At 60.4% G+C, this 18,331-nt stretch overlaps 1 protein-coding gene across 7 annotated transcripts; it reads left to right on the top strand.

Moving 5' to 3' along the window:
• The first annotated feature begins 1,214 nt into the window (after positions 1–1,214).
• GPRC5C (G protein-coupled receptor class C group 5 member C) lies at positions 1,215–17,356 on the top strand. Of its 7 annotated transcripts, none has more exons than XM_048817733.2 (5): positions 1,215–1,304; positions 8,406–9,462; positions 12,334–12,428; positions 14,092–14,238; positions 15,077–17,356. In XM_048817733.2, exons 2-5 carry the CDS (start codon positions 8,448–8,450, stop codon positions 15,107–15,109), a joined length of 1,290 nt encoding a protein of 429 aa, XP_048673690.1. In that variant the 5' UTR covers positions 1,215–1,304; positions 8,406–8,447; the 3' UTR covers positions 15,110–17,356. The 7 variants fall into 7 exon arrangements, with proteins under 7 accessions (XP_048673690.1, XP_048673687.1, XP_048673689.1 ...); XM_048817730.2 differs by lacking the exon at positions 1,215–1,304 and adding an exon at positions 4,977–5,082; XM_048817732.2 differs by lacking the exon at positions 1,215–1,304 and adding an exon at positions 5,229–5,319.
• Positions 17,357–18,331: the final 975 nt, after the last annotated feature.

The following is an 18,331-nucleotide window of genomic DNA, read 5'->3' as shown; positions in this document are numbered from 1 at the left end:
ACACCCCCCCCCACACCCCCCAACCGGGTGACCTTGGCCACACCACTTTTTCTGTTTTTTCGCCCTTTTGTGTGTTTAGACTGTAAGCTCTTTGGCACAGGGACTGGTTCTCCTTCCATGCCTTTGCAGTGGGGCCCTGCTCTCAGTTGGGTGCTCCTATAGGACACATAATAACTCTGAATTTTGCCCAGTTCACCCTGTGGTGAAAAACTCCCCCGCCCTTTGTTTTAGCAACTAAGTTATATTTTTGCAAGAGGAAAATGAAAATCGGCAAACCTTGTGCATTTCCACCGTGGGGCTGATTTCTGGACAGGCCCAGCTGAGACAGGAATGTGTCCCCGAATCCACAGTGTAAGCACTGGGCCGCTCATCCTTCAAAGTAAAGTGTCATAACCTTCCCCTGAAGGTGAGTCTTTCTGCTTACTTAAAACAAACAAAGGAATCGCTCAAATAACAATGGAGTGGTGACTCAAGCCGATGAGAGCCAGGAACCCTGAATATGCTGGCTGATTTTCTATGCTAGATACAAACCAAAACCAGCATGACTAGAGAGGAAAGTTTAGCCTGCAAAGAAATCCAACAACCAATTTTGACTTAGCAGTGAATCTTTTCTCTCTCCTTCTTAGCAGAGTGAAAGGAAATTATTTCCTTATTAGGGCCCGATCCTGCAACCAACCAGAGCCCGTGGTGCTAGGCAATAGCTCCGATTTATTTGCATCTCTTTGTGTATTATCATGGCTGGCGATGTCAGCACCGACCAGCAGATGCCTGGGCTCAGCAGGAGGAATCCGGTGACAGTTTCTGTAGGACCTATACAAATGGCGGCCTGCATGTTAGGAAGGTTGTGAATTTCCAGAGATGCGGTGTGAAGCCTCCCCTGCGATAGCAGCAGGAGGAAGGCACGGAGGAGCCTAGGTGTGGTCTCTGAGCAGCGGCACCATGTACGGCTCGACCTTTGTCCAGTGGGTAGGGGCTGTTAGACTTTGGCCGCAGGTTGATCTCTCGGTGCACAGCCTGGCTCGGCGCTCAGCCCCTCTCGACAGCCCTCTGTCCGCTCTCATCGGCGAGAGGAGGCAGAGTGCTGCCACACACAGCCCTGGCCAGAATTTACAGGCCGGGGGGAGCTGGTGCCAGCGGGCCAAGGGTCAGGTGCAGGGCTGAGTCAGCCTCTGGCAAAATAAACCCAGGCTCTGGGCTGCGGAAGGAAACAGCCTTCAGGAAGCCGCGTGTGGCACTAGCCGGGGCCGGACTGATGGGTCAGCACTTATGGCCGGCAGGAGAGGGGAGCTGGGCCAGCTTGCACGGTTTGTTGTTGTCAGCCAAGGACAAAACCCTTCTGCGGAGGCGGCAGCCGCCAGACTGGGCAAAAGCCTCACTCAGCGCCAAGGGCAGCATGGGGCCGCACCAAGCTGCCGGGGCAGGGAGGAGGGAGTTCAGTTTGGGGGAGGAGATACGGCTACCCAGCCGCCTGCCACCCCTGGGCTGGCTCCCTAGGCCAGGGCTGGACATGCGGGGCCCCAGCAAGGTTATTTGGTGGGATGGATGGATTCCCTCGCTCTCCCCACAAACGCTCTCAGTCTTCCCTTTCCCCCAGCCCCCCGATCCACACACAAGCAGCCCCATGGGGACTGCCCCACCAGCTGAGGGCAGCAGCCTCCCCCCATGACTCAGGGGTCCCTGTTCAGGGGCAGGTTCTGCCGTTCCCCAAATCCAGCCCCGCCCTGTGCTGGGCAGTGACAAGTGCAGGTCCTGGGGGCTCCAGCTATTGTGGGGGACACGCTCCTGGATTCTCCACCCCCTCCGCACCCTGGTCTGGTCTGGGCCTGCCCTGCACCAACAGCAAAGCCCCTGACACCATGAGTGGCCGAGCTCGGGATGGGCAGGGCTGTTGGCTATACCCATCTCTGCTGATTCTCACGGCCGCTGGCATAACGGCTTGATTCACCTTATTTATTGATTGGCATCTCCATGCCCTGCTCCCATCCTCTAGTGTCTGAGTACCCTGCGTTCATGAATGGACTGATCCTCCCAGTCCCCCTGCCCCAGTGAAGTAGGGGAGTATCCCCCCATTTATAGATGTGGAAACTGAGGCCAAGAGGGGCCTTCCCCAAGATCCTGTAGGACATCTAGCGCCGCTGGGAATCGAGCCCAGTTCTCCCCTGGCTCTCACCACTCGTCCTACTCTGCCGTACCTGTGGACGCATGTGAATTCCTAGATGGCTTTCATGGGGGCATAGTTGGATTCCAGTTTCTGCTTTCTCGCCTGCTTTAGCCAGTCTGTAACCAGAGTCCTGGCAGCTGTGGGAGGCAAAGGCATTTCAAGCCCTGTTTAAAAGCAAAACCTTGTTTAAAACCAAACCAAACCAAAGCGCACCACGGGAGAGCGAGTCGTATTTTGAAATCTAATACAGCGTTGAAGATTAAGGGATTTCAAGGAGAACTGAGCACAACTTTCTGCTTGGCCAAATGGTCTCAATTTAAAGGGATTACGAGGGAGGGTGGGTGGGTGTGCGCGTTGCCATTTTCTAACCCTGGGGGAAAGCAGAAACTGCCATAGTAGGGTTGAAATTTCAGCTGAATCCTTCACCCTCATGCCTCACTCTCCCGAAATAGCAGCAGTGATGGTTTACCACATCCCGTGCAGCAGTGGGCATCTGACCGTGCAGCCTACCATGGCTGAGCCTTGACTCCCTGGATTTCCCCGGCCCAGCCCGCCCCACCTTCCACCTGTTCCGCAGGGGCTCATCCGTCTGGGCCTGGGAGCGCTCGGGTTGTTTGGGTTCTGCTGCCGCGGGTCCGTTCCTCGCGTGGATCTGGCTTCCGGCTTCCAGCTCCCTTCCCCTGGGGTTGAGCGTGCACCGCTGACCCAGCTAACCGCAGGGCAGAACAATACTGGCTTCGAAAACCTCCCTCTTTTCTTCAACAACGGGCTTTTCTTCCCACTCCAGAGGCTCTTCCTGGATTGGCCTCTCGCTGCAGATTGCTACCAGCTGCCAAGGCCGGCTTTTCTAATTGTACCTGCACCCTGCCAAAGGCTCTCCACAGTCAGGTGACATTTTCCATATGAGCATTTCCCAGCTCCTAGGAGCCCCCCAGCCTCTTGTGACAGTGGCAAAGGGCTCTGCCTGGGGTCTCTTGGGCCTTTTCACTCACAGCCCGGTAAGTGGAGGCTGCATGCACAGCTGGCTAGGGTGTCAGCTTCTGCTGCTCAATGCACATCTTAGCTACCAGTCTCCAGCCCCTCCCAAGCATCTGAGAGCTGGGGATGTTCCCGTTCACATAGCAGCCTTGCTACACTCCCCATCTGGGATCATCAGCAGGGTTTGACCCTGGGACTTTCCACCAGGAAGCACAGGTTCCTACTACCACCTGAGCCATCGGGGTAACTCCATTAAAACGTAGCAGTAGTAGGCTTTTGTCCTCCAAGTGGCTCCCTGTGAGCGAGGACGTGGCCCGTACTTTACAAACACGTTACGCCAACAAATGGACTTTTTCAATTATCCTGCTTTTCGACTTGAATAATTTGGTGCAGGGGGAAGGTGCCTGATTCTCGGGAGTCTGATGTCCCTGAGCCCTGGGCAGCCACAGGCCGAGCTTTCACCACGCGCTGCCCCCTGCCAGTGTTCACTCTGTGAAGTGCAGCCTCCATTCACCCCTTAGCTCCTGTGCTCCCCAATCAGTACCAGCTGGGCTGTAGTTTATCTGTGATATGAAACTGGGCGGAGACCCCAACAGCTCATTGCACCCAACAGTCACCAGTTGGGAACAACCGATAGGCGTGAGTGCCCTTAGCCTGATGTGAAAGGCCTTTCAGTCTGTTCCCAATCCCTGAGCCCCTCAGCCCCTCACTATTTGCATTCAAACAAATGATGTGGTGAACGCTTCCTCCTGCCACGGACCCACCGAACCTGTGTCCACACTCAGATCACCCAGGCCATTACAGGGAGCTGCACTTGTTACCTGGCCTCCTGTGCCCTCCTGGCAGCCCAGCATGGGACAGACCTACTCCTGTGCATCACCACGTGAGTATGTGGGTGACGTCTGAGCTAATGGGGGATTGGACATTGTTTCCTCTCTATTACCCCCACTTCCTCATTAGCTCCTTGTATTGTCACGCTCGTTACACCAGGCCTATGGGGGCTTTGTCGCCATGTTAGCCAAGCACATGTCCTGCTTAGTACCTACTGCCCCCCCAACACACCCCATTCCCGGGACCCCCCAGCACATCCCTTCCCCCACCTCCTGTAGGAATCGTGCACTCCCTGGCATACCAGATACTGCATGGTGGCTCCGTAGACCGGGGGGGCGAGCAAAGGGCAATAGCTAAGACGAGAGGTTCACCAGGACCCAGGCTGGCAGGGATGTGCCCAGCGCGATACAGCTGGGCTCTGTCAGGGGGAGCTCAGCACCCACAGCTCCCTCCATTCCCCCACTGTGTATGTCTCTCCCCTACCCTTCTATTTCAGGGACTCCCTGCAACCCCTCCTATCTCTCTGGTGCCAGGGATTGTGTGTGTGCCCCCATTCCCCCTCCTCCCATAGCAGGGCCCCCGATTGTCCCCCCCACACACACACCAACGGCTTCCCCCATCCCTCCTGCCAGGGTCCCCTATTGTCACCCGGTGCTGGGGCAGTCTGCCGGTTCCCATGCCCTGTTCTCTCCTTCAAGGTGTCAACGCTGGGCGGAAGAGCAGGGGGGTTTGTTCAGAGGGAAGGAGCTAGCTGTGGGGGTGCTAGACATATGCGTGGGGGGGCTCCCCCTGTGTTCCCCATTTGCCCTCTTGCGGGTTTCCGACCCTCCCCCCGGATTCCCCTGCTGTATGTCCAGAACATGCCCCGAAACTTTGGATCCGCTGGGGCGCGGCGTTCCCCCGCCAGAGACGTTAAACCCCTCGGGGTGGGGGGCGAGGCCGCCCCAGGCCGGGCTGATCAGCTGTGACGTGGCCAACACCGGGGGAAGCCGGGGAGGTGGGCGCTGGAGGGAGGTGGGCGAGGGCCGGAGCGGGAGGCGCGCAGTGGGGGCAGATCCCGAAGCACCCACAGCGCGGCAGGGGCGCCGGCAGCCCCCGGACCCGCGCTCAGGGTAGGAGAAGCCCCTGGCCCCGGGGCTTGCGCTGCAGCCGGGAAGTTTGGGCCAAGGGCGGGCGGGCAGGAGCGGCTGGGCTCGGGGGCTGGGGAAGCGGAGCGGGCGCGCTCCGAGCAGCCCCCGGCCCCGCCGGCTGGCGAGGGGGGCCCGGGCTGTGCGCGCCGCGCGGGGCCGCTTCCCCCGAAGGGCCGGGCCGCCAATCCCGGCTCCGCGCACGCCGTGATCGCCGCCCAGGTAGGAGCCCGGCCGCCCCCCGGCGCCGCTGGGCGGCAGAAGTTGGCAGGCTCCGGGGCTTAGCAGCCAGCCCGCCCCAGCCGGAGCCGAGGCAGCCGCGGCCCCAAGCGCCCCTCGCCGTGGGGTGCGGAGGACCCAGGAGCGGAGGCTCGTGGAAACACCCCCCCCCCCCGCCGGGGGGAAGCGGGGAGAGCCCGGATCCGGATCCCCGGGCGTGAGTTCTCCGGGGCGAGCGGGTCGCGGCTGCCGGGCGCTGGCGGGGCGGCTACGAACAATGGGGCAAGTTCCCCCGCTGGAAGCGAGCAGCCCCCTGCCCCCAGTCCCGCGGCCCCGGACGGGCGGGGGCCGCCTGGGCGTGCTTGGGACAGTGCCTTGCCTCGGTGTGGGGGCCTGGGAAAGCGGGGGGCCTGGGGCCATCCTCTGGGGCACAAGGGGAAGGCTCTGGGAGGACAGTGGGGGCTAGTGGGGGGGGGGCTGGGAGCCAGAACTCCTGGGTTCCATCCCCCGCTCTGGGAGGAGAGTGGGGGCTAGTGGGTCGAGGGGGGGCTGCGAGCCAGGATTTCTGGGTTCTATCCCAGCCTCTGGGAGGAGAGTAGGGGCTAGTGGGTTAGAGCTGGGGGTTGGGGCTCAGGGCTCCTGAGCGCTATTCCTGGCTCAGAGAGGGATAATTGTGTTTTGTGGTTAGATCAGAGGGAGCTGGAAGCCAGGACTCCTGGGTTCTTGCCCTGGCTCTGGGAGGGGAGTGGGGGCTAGTCAGTTAGAGCAGCGAGGGAGGGGGGATGGAAGTCAGGACTCCTGGCTTCTATTCCCACAGACTTGTTGTGTGACTTGAGTGAGTGGCTTATCCTCAGTTTCCCCAGCTGTATCAGGAGCGGGGTGACACAGACACGCCTTGAGAAGGGAAGTGCTGCGGCAAGGGAGGCCTTGCCTCTGTCCCAGTAGGCATCTAATGGAGAGAGGAGGGGACACGGTTCTCTTCTCCCCATCTTTCCTCTGTTGTATACACATGCACCCCACCCCCACGGCCAGACCCCAGCAATCCAGGATGGATGCCGGGGCCACAGCCAGCCCCCTGGGGAGGTGGTGGGAGACAGAAATGCTGCCTGGCTCCTGTGTGAGAGCGAGGGGCCTGGAACTGGAGAGGCTGGGGGACAGTGGGGGCTGTCCGCAGAGCCTGGATTAGGCGTGTTTCACCACACACGATCTGTGGCTCTATTCTGCTGTGAAACCTCAGAGACGTTTGCTCGTGGCTGGTTTGTGCTTTGTGACCTGCTCTGACTTCGTGTCCTTCATGCCGAGCAGGGGAGAGAGGAACGGGGATGGGTGGAATGAAGAACCAGCTAGTGGAGGAAGGGGCTCGGGATGGGTAAGAAAATCTCCCTGTGGGCTGCATGCAGGGTGGAAGCAGGAATAGGGGCCTTTCTGCCCAGACCTGGGGCTGAAATCAGCCCACGTGGAACCCAGTAGTAACCATGTGCCTTTTCTCTAGGCCAGATCCTTCTTCCACAAGGCTCTGTCCTTGCTCCCTGCCCCCGCCCCCACGACACGACATGCTGCTTGTAAAGGTCTGGAGAAAAATGGCACCAGCCTAGACTGAGCCAAACCAGCTCCTAGTGCGGGATAGTATCTGAGCTGTAGGAAATTCTACGCCAGGCTGCCGTACGTGGGGCAAACATTGACATAAGCTGGGGCAAGGCCCATGACTTACCCCAGGCCTGGGTTTGGCCTGCTAGGAAACAAGTGAAAGTGAAGGGATCTTTCTGTCCCGTGGTGTAAAGGGTTAAGTGCGGCTCCTATTCCTCCCTAATAGGAAAGGCTCCGTAGCTGAAGCCTGGGGAAGGGACGGATCAGTCCGTTTCCCCAGTACTTCCCCGTGTGTCCTGATGGCAAACCAGTCGGAGCACAAGCCTGGGAACCAGGATCTCCCGAGCACTCTGGTCCTGGATTTGCCACTGTCTCTCTTTGGGGTCTTGGAGTCATCCAGCCCCTGCAGGCTTCGCTTTCCTCCTCTGGGAGAGGATAAAGCAACATCCCTTCCTCCGTATGATAACGCATGTCTCCAGGGAAAGCTGGCATTGCGGCCTCTCGAGTCTGTACAGACGAGAATGAATCCATCATTCCCAGCCACCTCTGGGGAGGAGCCAGAGCAGCCATTGAACAATGCACTGCAGCCCTTGGGGCTGTTTAGGACACGAAGCCATGTCCCGTTGGTTCGGGGGGGATTTAGGAAGGATGCAATCCCCTAGACTGGGATTTGGCCAGGACATCCAGGCTGTGTGATCTTCAGTGACCACAAGCGATCTCACCCAAACAACTGCACTTCAGCGCTCCTCGTACCCGGGTTCTCCACTGACTCTCCCCCTAGGGCACGGTGCGTCTCCTAGCCGAGCACCGGCCTGGGCCAGCCCTCCTTAGCTTTGGAGAGGTGACACAGTTGCCAAGTCACATCCAGGAGAGGTGAGGTGCAAACCCAGGGAGCCTTAACTCGGTGGTGCAAACCGGCCACCGTAGCATTCCAGCTGGCTGTAACTTCCAGTGGGACGGGAGGGGCAGGGCGGCAAAGTAGCCAATTGTATTAAAGTCACGGCTCTTGATTCTGAAGAGTGCTGCCCTGACATTGCAGGGACAGGGTGGGGTGGAGCGGGGAATGTGAGGCGGGGGAGGCGGGGATCGAGGTGGGGGAGTGAGTGAATCCCGGGGCTACAGGGTCTGCCAAAAACAGAGCGAGTGGCAGAGAAGAGCGAACTATTTGGGCAGGAAGGGCTGAGGCAGTTTGAAGCGAAGGTGCAGTCGGGTGGTTCTTGGCCTGGGCCTGCAGGACACGCTAGAGCTACGTGCAGGTGAGGGAGGCCGGGGCTCAGTGCCTGGAAGAGCCAGGTGCTGCTGGCAGGTAGAGGGAGACGATCCCCCGAGAGCCTGGGAAACCCCCAGCAGCCTGGGGCAGGCGTCAGCAGCAGCGAGCTGTGAGCTGGTGAGATTCCAGCCCGGCTCCCAGGCCCACACCCCGGGGGGTCCCGATCTCTAGGGCCGAGGAATTGTTTTCTCAGGTTACCAACCTTGTTTCTCCAGCTGTCCAATTTTTACAGGCTCCTTGGGAACCCCGCCCGGTGCCTTCGTGACAGCCCAGGATGGCCACGCCCTGGTTGCTGCTGATGTCTGTGTGGCTCCCGCTGAGCCTTCTCCCCGCGTGCCAAGCTCAGGAGGCCCGTCCGTCTGGGTGCGGCACGGACCTGCCCTCGCTGTACTATAACCTCTGCGACCTGTCGGCGGCTTGGGGCATCGTGCTGGAGGCGGTGGCCAGCTTTGGGGCAGTGAGCAGCTTCGTGCTCACCATCATTCTGGTGGCCAGCCTGCCCTTTGTGCAGGACCCCAGGAAGAAGAGCCTGGTGGGGACTCAGGCGTTCTTCCTCCTGGGCACTTTTGGCCTCTTCTGCCTGACCTTCGACTTCATCGTCAAGCAGGACTTCTCCACCTGCGCCTCGCGGCGCTTCCTTTTCGGGGTCCTCTTCGGGATCTGCTTCTCCTGTCTGGTGGCCCATGCCCTCACCCTCAACTTCCTGGCCAGGAGGAACCATGGGCTGCAGGGCTGGGTGACCTTCGGCGTGGCCCTGCTGTTGGCCCTGGTGGAGGTGATCATCAACGCCGAGTGGTTGCTCATCACCCTGGTGAGGAGCAGTGGCCCCTCCCAGGACCCCTGCGCCGTGGCCAACGAGGACTTTGTCATGGCGCTCATCTTTGTCATGTTCCTCCTGCTGGCCGCCTTTGCCACCGCCTGGCCCGCCCTCTGCGGCCGCTACAAGCACTGGAGGAAGCACATTGTCTTCATCCTCCTCACCACCTTCCTGTCTATGACCATCTGGGTGGTCTGGATCATCATGTACCTCTACGGGAACCAGCAGAGGGGGGGCCAGGCCTGGGACGACCCCACGCTGGCCATCGCTCTGGTGGCCAACGCCTGCGTCTTTGTCTTCTTCTACATCATCCCTGAGGTCTCCCACGTGACGCGGCTGGGCCCAGAGCAGGCCTACGAGGACAACATGTACCCGACCAGGGGCGTGGGCTACGAGACCATCTTGAAGGAGCAGAAGTCCCAGAGCATGTTTGTGGAGAACAAGGCCTTCTCAATGGATGAACCATCCTCAGGTAGGCAGGAGAGCCCCTGGCCAAGGGGGCCACAGGCACAGTGGGCAGAGAGGCAGCTGTGGCTCTGGGTGATCGTACGTCTCTCTGCAGATGGGGCTTGCGCTGGGGTGCTGGTACCCCTGTCGCGGCAAATTCTAGCTGACTTGGGGGTCCATCCTTCATGGGCACACGTGCTCATACACACAGATGTGCATTCCTTGAGCTGCCCGACAGCACCGTCCTATGGGAGCCCAGCCTCTGAGTCTTTCGGAGGGTCTGGGGACCTCCCTGTGAGCTGTTCCCTGAGCCCAGCCCTGCATGGTGCTGAGCTGCCTCCCCCGAGCTTGACTTCCGTGGGAGCTGGCTGCATAGCACCTCTCGGGGGAGCTCGGTGCTGGGCAAAATTGAGCCCTTTGTGACTCAGGGGAGCTTCCATCTAAGGACTCCCCGCCACCTCCATTCAGCCAAATATTTGGGACAGGGCAAGGGAGGTGGTGATAGGGCTGATGATGATGACAGAGCACGCTGTGAGCCGTGGCTTCGGCAGGGACCTGGAGGCCACCACCCCTGTGCACGGGGAGGTTTACATGTGGCATTATACCCACCCGTCTGATGTCACCCCAACAGAGGGTGGCAGGGCCTGTGCCCGGTGGGGAGGGGTGAGATCGAACTTGTTTGTTTATGTCCTCTAATGAAACCCACTGTGTGAATCCGCAGCTCCAGGCTGTGCCCGTGGCAGCTGCCTGTCTCTCCCTGCCCCTCTCCGGCCGCCTCACCCCTATTGCCTCTTACACTCAGTGTCTTGGTGTGTTAGGCGGCGAGCTCTCTGGGGCAGGGTCCTGTGTGCGTGCCCAGCACCGCGGAGCCCTGATGCTGACGGGGGGCCCCCCCGGTTGCTCCAATACAAACACCCCTTTGTGGAGCACAGAGCGTGGCTCCTGGGAGGGAGTTGTCAGCCAGGCAGCCTGCCCTGGTGGGAAGGTTTGTTGTGGCACAGTCCATCCAGCAGGACCTGGACAGAGACCACCTGTGCGCTTGGATCTGGTGAGGGAACAGCCAGATACCTGCTCACGACCAACCTGGACCGGTCTGAAAGAATGGCTTCAATTGTTGTCGTTCCGGAAACCACACACAGGCTGCGTTTGCTGGCCTGGGACACTTGATGCTGGGGGAGCCCTTTTCTCCCCTGTGCCTGTTGCCAAGAGCCCGGTGTTCTTCATGGGCTTTTCCTCCCCGATGAGACTGTGTAGCTGCCATTTCTTCCAGCCTCCCCCCGCTAAGCCCAGCAGCGTCCAGGAGACCCTGCGATAACAAACCTGGGCAGCGACCCAGCTCCATCGAGAAGCCAGGCGAGAAAGGGCTCGCAAGCCACCCTACAGTAACAGGCTTGTGTTTCCCACGCATGCACAGTCCTCCCAACCCGCCAGAGCTCCCAAGTGACCCTACGATAACAAACCATTGCTTGCGCGTAAATAACATGGACTGGCACTGATTGGTTGAGACTGCATGTGACTTAATTGCTGGTGGGACTGAGGCCAAACAAACCTTGCCTCCAGCCCCCAGCTGCTCGCCTGCGGTGGGAGGACCTCTTGTGAGTTAGCTCATTAAAACCCTGCTTGTCGGTGCTGTGCCATAAACAGATCCTTGCTTCACCGCCGCCTTCTGACCTGTAGGGCTGGTCTGCGCCCGCAAGTTGTACCCCGTTAATGACACCAGTCTAGGGAGAGCGGTCAGCCCTCCTAGTGGGGACGTAGTCATAGCGGGACACAGGTGCTGGTACCCGTATAGCTTATTCCTGTACACACGGGGGAATAAGAGAGGAACATGGGAGTAGACGGGGGTCCCTGAGTCCAGTTCCTGCTATCGCAGGCAGTCCCATCGTATAACCCTAAAATACTCCGGTATAAGGCCCCTCGAGCCCCGTGTAACTGCGGCCCCACTTGGGGTTGTAGTGGTGTAACCGTAACCCCCTAACTGACATGGTTCTACCAGCATGTGGAGCGGCCAAAAGCCAGCCAGTGCCCTGGGCTGGGATGGTCTAGGTTTGCCTGCCATGGGGGGCTGGACTTGGTGATTTCTCAAGGGCCCTTCCAGCCCCAGGTTTGTGTGATTCTATGGCTCGCCGGTCTGTGTGACGCCTCCCGGGCTCTGCCACCTGCCCGCACTGGAAGGTTGCCAGCTTGTTAAGGCAGCGTGAAAACCAGCACGTCCCGTCTCCACCTCCGTCAAGCCCCTTGTCGTACGTCCGATCCAAAGATTACTGACCTCGGGGCCCCATTCCCATTGATTTCAGTGGGCTTGTGTCCGACCGCAGCCATCTATGCCGGTGTCCAGCCAGGAGGTCCCCGCCCGCCGGAGAGAGGTCTCTCTACGCCCTTCCGCACGCAATAGTGTGGCAGTGGTGGATTAACGCATGGGCCCCTGGGCCCTGTGCCTGGGAGCCCTGGCCAATTGGGGAGCCCCACGAGTGCCAGAACCTTGTAGAAGGGGGGGGTGCGGCACTAGTGCCGGAACTGTGACCCCATCCCCTGCTCCTCCTCTTCCCTGGGCCCCCACCCCCGGCCAGGCCAGAAGCTGGAGCTGGGCGGTGGTAAAAACTGCCATGGGGAGCCCTGGACGCACCACCTGCCTTGGATGGGAGGGCCGGGTGGCCTAAGAACAGCCCCCGACCCGTGTCCCTGCCCCCCGGGAAGAAGCTGGACCAGATCCCCTGCTGCCACTGCTCCGCGCCTGCCCGAGGCGACTATGCCCATGTTAAAGGGGTGGGCCTGGGCCCCCTGGTCCAGCACCTCTGCCCACAGCGTGTGGGGGGCCCAAAAGCTCTTTGTGCCCAGAGCCCCAGTAAATCTTAATCCACCTCTGAGTGCGGCCTGGTGCTTTTTCTCTTTTCAGCCAAGAAACCGGTGTCGCCTTATAGCGGGTACAACGGTCAGCTGGTGACAAGCGTGTTCCAGCCCACGGAGATGGCTCTGATGCACAAAGGGCCCGTAAGTCAGACCGCGAGTGTGCGTGGTCTCCCCATGTCAGCCGGCCGGCGGTCGCTTGCCTGGGTATCCCCTGGGGGCAGGACGGGAGAATGTCCCAGCCCAGGCCCCGCTCTCCAGCCAAGACACAAGGCTGTGGCCAAGCGAGGCAGCACAATCTCTAGGCAGGGCGCCGGGGCGTGTATGTTCCATCCCCAGCTCTGCCGCTAGCCTGCTGAGCTGCCTTGGGCAAGTCACTTCTCCCTCTGGGCCTCGGTTTCCCCTCCCGCTGTCTGGCCTGTCCAGCCTGTGACGCCATCTGGGCAGGGATCGTCTCCCACCCAGTGTCTGTGCAGCCGCCTGGCACGGTGGGGCCTGGTCTCGGTTATGCTATGGTCATAAAATGGTCCTGGGGCCATTGGCATTTGCTTTTTGGGGTTCCCCAGAATCCCCCCACCTGGGATCTTCTTTTACTTTCATGCGGAGGTTTTATCCCAGGGATGGGCAAACTACAGCCCGGGGGCCACACCTGGCCCTTCAGACGTTTTAATCCGGTCCTTGAGCTCCTGCTGGGGAGCGGGAGCGGGAAGCGTCTCTGCACAGCTCCCAGAAGCCGTGGCACATCCCCCCCTCCAGCTCCTACGCGTAGGGGCAGCCAGGGGGCTCTGTACACTGCCCCCACCCCAAGTGCCATCCCCACAGCTCCCATTGGCTAGCAAATGGGGCCAATGGGGCTGCAGGGGCAGCACCTGCGGATGGGACAGTGCACAGAGCCGCCTGGCAGTGCCTCTGTGTAGGAGCCGGAGGAGGGACGTGCCACTGCTTCCAGGAGCTGCTTGAGGTAAGCGCTACCCACAACCTTCACCCCTGACCCCCTCCAGCACCCTAACTCCTTGCCCCAGCCCTGATCCCCCTCCTGCCCTCCAACCCCTCAGTCCCACCCTCCTGCACCCTAGAGCCCGCACCCCCGGCCAGAGCCCTCACCCCCCACCCACACCCCTGCCCCAGCCTGGAGCCCCCTCCCGCAGCATGAACTCTTCATTTCTGGCCCCACCCCAGAGCCCGCACCCCCTCTCACATCCCAGCCTCCAATTTCATGAGCATTCATGGCCTGTCATACAATTTCCATACCCAGATGTGGCCCTCGGGCCAGAAAGTTTGCCCACCCCTGCTTTATAGGTGTCACTGTGGCCACAGGGGGGTTGCTTCATGAGACAGATAAACCCAGTCCCCCTCCCCACCGGGACTGTGCCAGGCGGGATGTGGATGGGCGCAGCAGTGGGCATCAGCCTGCGAAGGGAGTGAGCTGAGCAAGAGGCCGGTCCCCAGCACCCTGCCGTGAGCTGCTCCAGATTCCAGTCACATTAGGGTGCAGCTGGGCGCAGCCTGACGCGGTTGGGCTGGGGGCAGGTTGCACCAGGGGCTCTCTACCTGGGCATCCCTGGCCCCATTGCAGATGGGGGAGGTGGGTGGACAGGCCCTGCACTTTCTACCTAGACTGTGAGAGCTGATTTGAATGGTCCCTGTTGGTGCCTGGAGAGCCCCTCCCTGCAGGGACGGGGCTGGGCGCTAGGGTGGAGCTGGGTGGCAAGCCCAGGAGACTTGGGGAAGCTGGGGGGTAGCTGAGTCGCTCCAAAGTGCCAGCCAGGTCTCTTCTCAGCCCTGTCCTCACTTGTTCTGTTTCCAGTCCGAAGGCACCCACGACGTCATTCTCCCCCGGGCCACCGCCAACAGCCAGGTGATCAGCAGTGCCAACTCCACCCTGCGCGCAGAGGATGCCTACATGGCACAGAGCTGGCACGCAGCAGCCCAGAAGGATGGCAAGGGCGTCCAGGTCTGTGATAACGTGCAGCTGGGCCACTGCAGCAGCATGGTCGAGTGCTTACAGCAGGGGTCTCCCTATGGGACTGTTGTGCTCTGTGCCTCAGTTTCCCCACCTGTTAAATAGGGATTAGACAGACACACACACACACCCCTGCCCTTTGTGAAGGTGTTTGGAGACCTCCTGGTGGAAGTGCCTCCTGCGTGTAAATCCAAGGGATTGTATTGCTACTAGGACCCATCGTCCTTGCATCCTTTTGTTAACTCCAGCCTTCCCAGCTGGCCTGGGAATCTGCAGGGATCGGAAATCGATCGTGCTTCATTCGAAGGGTCTAGGACCTCAGTGGCAGGTCTGGGAATAAAAACCCTCCTTCCACAGCTGGGGATGAGATTTCCCAGTTCCCTTGCGTGGAGGGTCAGGACTGGTGCAAATAGAGTGCACTATTCCCCACCCCCGCCTCGGAATCGCGGGGTTTTTACCGCTGCCTTTCTGATGGGATCTGACCTGTCCCGGACAAAAACAACGAAAGTCCGGTGGCACCATAAAAACTAACCGATCTATTTGGGATAAATCTTTAAGGTGCCACCGGACTCCTTGTTGTTTTTGTGGATACAAACTAACACGGCTACCCTCTGATACTTTGTCCCGGACAGGAACTGGCTCATTTCTAGACTGTCAGAACAATCAGTTTGTTTATTTAAACCAAGGCCCGGACTCGGGCGTGTGACAAAGTGAGAGGCCATTGGACAAACCCCTGCTGACTCCAACTCGGCCATGTCCAGGGGAATTCCACGTCTAAGATACGGCTGTGCCTCTTGGCTGCACCCTGATCTCCATCTCTCTGCTGTAGGCTCCCTCTCCGTACAGCAAGAGCAGATGGTAGAGATGCACGCCCTGGCTCCTGCAGCTCTAGAAATCACCGGCGATCCCCTTCCTCCAAAGAGGGAACCTGTCTCCTTCCCCACCCATGGACATTCAAGCCAAGGCCAACAATGGGAACTGATCCTGGAGCCTCCAGCCAGCCCAGAAGAAGAGAGAAAATCCAGCTCCTTCCCCACCCAGCCGTCCCCAGAGGGAACCCAGAGACTCTGCTAAACACTGGCTTGGCCCTTACCCCTGCTATGCTATTGATCCTCCTGCTGGGGAGGCTGGACTACACAGGCTGCCTATGGGCTGGGATGCTCCAGGGGCTGCTGAGGTTGGGTCCAAATGTGGGAACGGCCCTTCCTGGAAATCCACCGGGGTCCCCCTTGGCAGTGGTCACCCTCCTGGCAGCGCCTCGTCCCCATGGGAATCACCTCTCAGCTGCATGGGCCACGTTAGCTTTGCTGCAGCACCCACTCTACCCGCTGGCTCCGTCGATTCACTCCCTGTCCCCTCCTGAAGCCCCAGGACAATCTGCCACGCGGTGTCCGGATACAGGAGAACCACCCACAAGTCGCTGCGGCCGGAGAGCGGCTGCAGGCTTCGAAGGCAGTAGCTTCACGTGGGAGACGGGCGAGCACCTCTGTCTGATGGAGCCTCCGCTTGCAGAGAGCTGAGCTGAGCAGGTCTCGGCTGGGACCTGCCTTGGACAGAGCCACACAGATCTCCCCGGCTGTTGCCCTGGGTGTGGGGCCCTCCAGGGGCTGCGTGGCGTTCCCTGCCCTGGAGCCATGCCCATTCAGCCCGGCATGGAAGAAGCGGGTCCCAGGGCTGGCATCCTCCACAGGCCCTGCCCTGGGGTCCATCCTTCCTGTTGCAAAGCCCGTGTGGTATCTTCCCCACCACGTCTTGGTGCAGGTTCTGGCTGGGTCCCCGCCTGGCTCTGAGAGGCGTTCTCTTGGGAAGCCCCCCAGCTGACGTGGGAGACCACGTGGTGCTTTCTCCTGGGCATCTCCATCCTGGGTTTGGAGAGCAAGGTGCATAGACGTGTTTGCTCACAGACCTGCTGTATGGGAACTGTCGGTAAAGGCTGACCCCTCTGCAGCAACTGCTGTCTGTTCCCCTGCCCCAGCCGGGGCTCGGAGTGGGGGTCTCCCCAGCCAGGTGCAGAGTGGGGCCAGCGGCAGGACCCATGGAATGGCAGCAAGTGCCCCATGCACATGTGTGGTGACTCTTGGGGCAGCTGCTGCAGCTGGGTGTGTGCTGTGTGGGGAGCTGGCAACAGTCTCCCATGGGGGTGGGGGAGCCCCCGAGTGGGCTGCCACCAGTGTGAATGTGCAGGTGGAGCAGAACTGGGGTTGGGGTCCTGTCCCCCTCCCACCCTGTGAGCGCCCTGCGCCGCCAGCCAGATGCTCTGAGACCTGCTGTGGCCTCCCAGGGCTTCCTCTTGACTTCAGCCGTCCCGGGATCCCTTCCCTCCTCCACCATAGGCATGGAGCTGTGGGGCTGGGGTCAGAATGCAGGCTGGGGAGCCAGCAGCACCACAGTTCTCACCCCAGCCCTGACTCCTGCTGTGCCTCAGTTTCCCCCATCCGCCAAGTGGGGATGACGGCACAGATCCGCTTCCCATGCCGCTGGCTGCGGAGAGGGCAAGTGATCTCCTGGCGCAGAGTGAGATCAGAGGCAAGAAACAGGCCATGGTGTGGGGGGAGGAGGAGACTGAGTGGGGAAAGACAGAGATCCAGCAGCTGCCCCTCCCCCCTCTGAACAACCCTTTGGCCTCTTCTCTGGCCTCTTCTCCAGCCTCTGAGAGCGACGCACTCAGGGCCTTCCTTCAGGGACTGTGAGATCATTTGGTTTTTTAAACTATCCTGCAAACAAATATATTGGATGATGTGGGCGTGGCCAGTCCCTCGGCCATCTTTGGGCTCTGACATGCAAAGGGCCAGATTCTGCTCTCATTCGCCCCGGCGTCCAGGGGGAGCGAGTCCACATCGGTGTCAGCAGCGGCGTTCCGGGATCACCCCAGTGCCGCTGAGAACAGGGATCAGCCTCCCCCGGGCTGCGTATGGAGCACTGAGCTCAGCTGCACCCAGAGCCACGGTGGGGTGCAGGGGCACAGGGGGGCGCTCGTGCTGGAGCCAGCGAGCTGTTGACTCAGATGTTGTTCCCCCTCCCCCAGCGCAGAACTGTCGCTTTTTCTTTTCAGGTGACTTTTGGCTTTTTTTCGGTCATTGTGTGTGCAGAATAAAGCTGATTTTCCCTACACGGCGCGGTCGTCGGTCCCTGTCCAGCTCAGAGAGGGGAGCTGCGGTTGGATAGACGGGGAACAGAGGGGTGGGGGCGCATTGCACGTGTAGGTCGTCTTGGGGGGGAGTGGGAGAGGGAATGGGGACGTCTTGCAGGCCAGTTGGGTGGAGGAGGGGGAAATTGGTTAGAGCCTGGGGGATTTGCTTCTCGCTCCCACCCAGTAAATAGGTGGCTGGAGCTCAGGGGGCCAGACTGAATCCGCCCTGCTGACACAAGTGTCTGGAGCAAGGGGCTGAGGGGAAATCACCCTTCCAGGGGCAGCCTTCCGCAGCCTCCGACAGCCCCTGCTTTGCCCTAATGGAATTAATCCAGTCAACGAAGTTTTCCCGGGGCCGGTTGTAAACCCCGCGGAGCTTCCTGCCTTCGCTGTCTTGTTCCCCTGCAGGAAGCACTGGGCCCACGGCCTGATTTGTTCCTTCCGTGGGTTGGAGTCGCGGTGCCGCCGAGCACGTCCCTTCCCAGCACAGCTCGGCCTCATTCCCACGAGCGTGGCACCTGCCCTCCGCCTCTGCTACCTGGGCCGCCCCGCAGGGGCTGGGCTGCAGCAGGAGGAATGTGGGTGAGTCAGGTGGCAGCTTTGGGATCCTGCCGTGGGTTATAAGGAAACGGGGTGTCCCAGCCCTTCCCAGGGAGCCTGGACAATGTGGGTTGGCTTTTTTTTTTTTTTTTTTGGAGGCAGGGTCCTCTCCAGCCTTCCCCAATTTTCCTCTTTATTCCCAACCACCATTCTGCACTCCTCAGCCCTGCCCCCCCCACTCTGCCTCTCCTCCTTAATCCTGCCCTGCAGCCCCCTGGTATCCCTGCCCTGGGCTCCCCATCCCTATGGCTCTGCTGATGCCCCTCACTCCTGACCTTCAGCTCCCCCCGCTGTGCCTGTCTGCAGAGCAGAGACTGTAGCCAAGTGCATGAAGTGCATGCGGGGCTGAGACCT

Source organism: Caretta caretta, chromosome 14, assembly GCF_965140235.1.
Source record: "Caretta caretta isolate rCarCar2 chromosome 14, rCarCar1.hap1, whole genome shotgun sequence".
NCBI lineage: Eukaryota > Metazoa > Chordata > Testudines > Cheloniidae > Caretta > Caretta caretta.
Note: the sequence above shows the minus strand (reverse complement) of the source record. Positions and strands in the feature narration are given on the sequence as shown.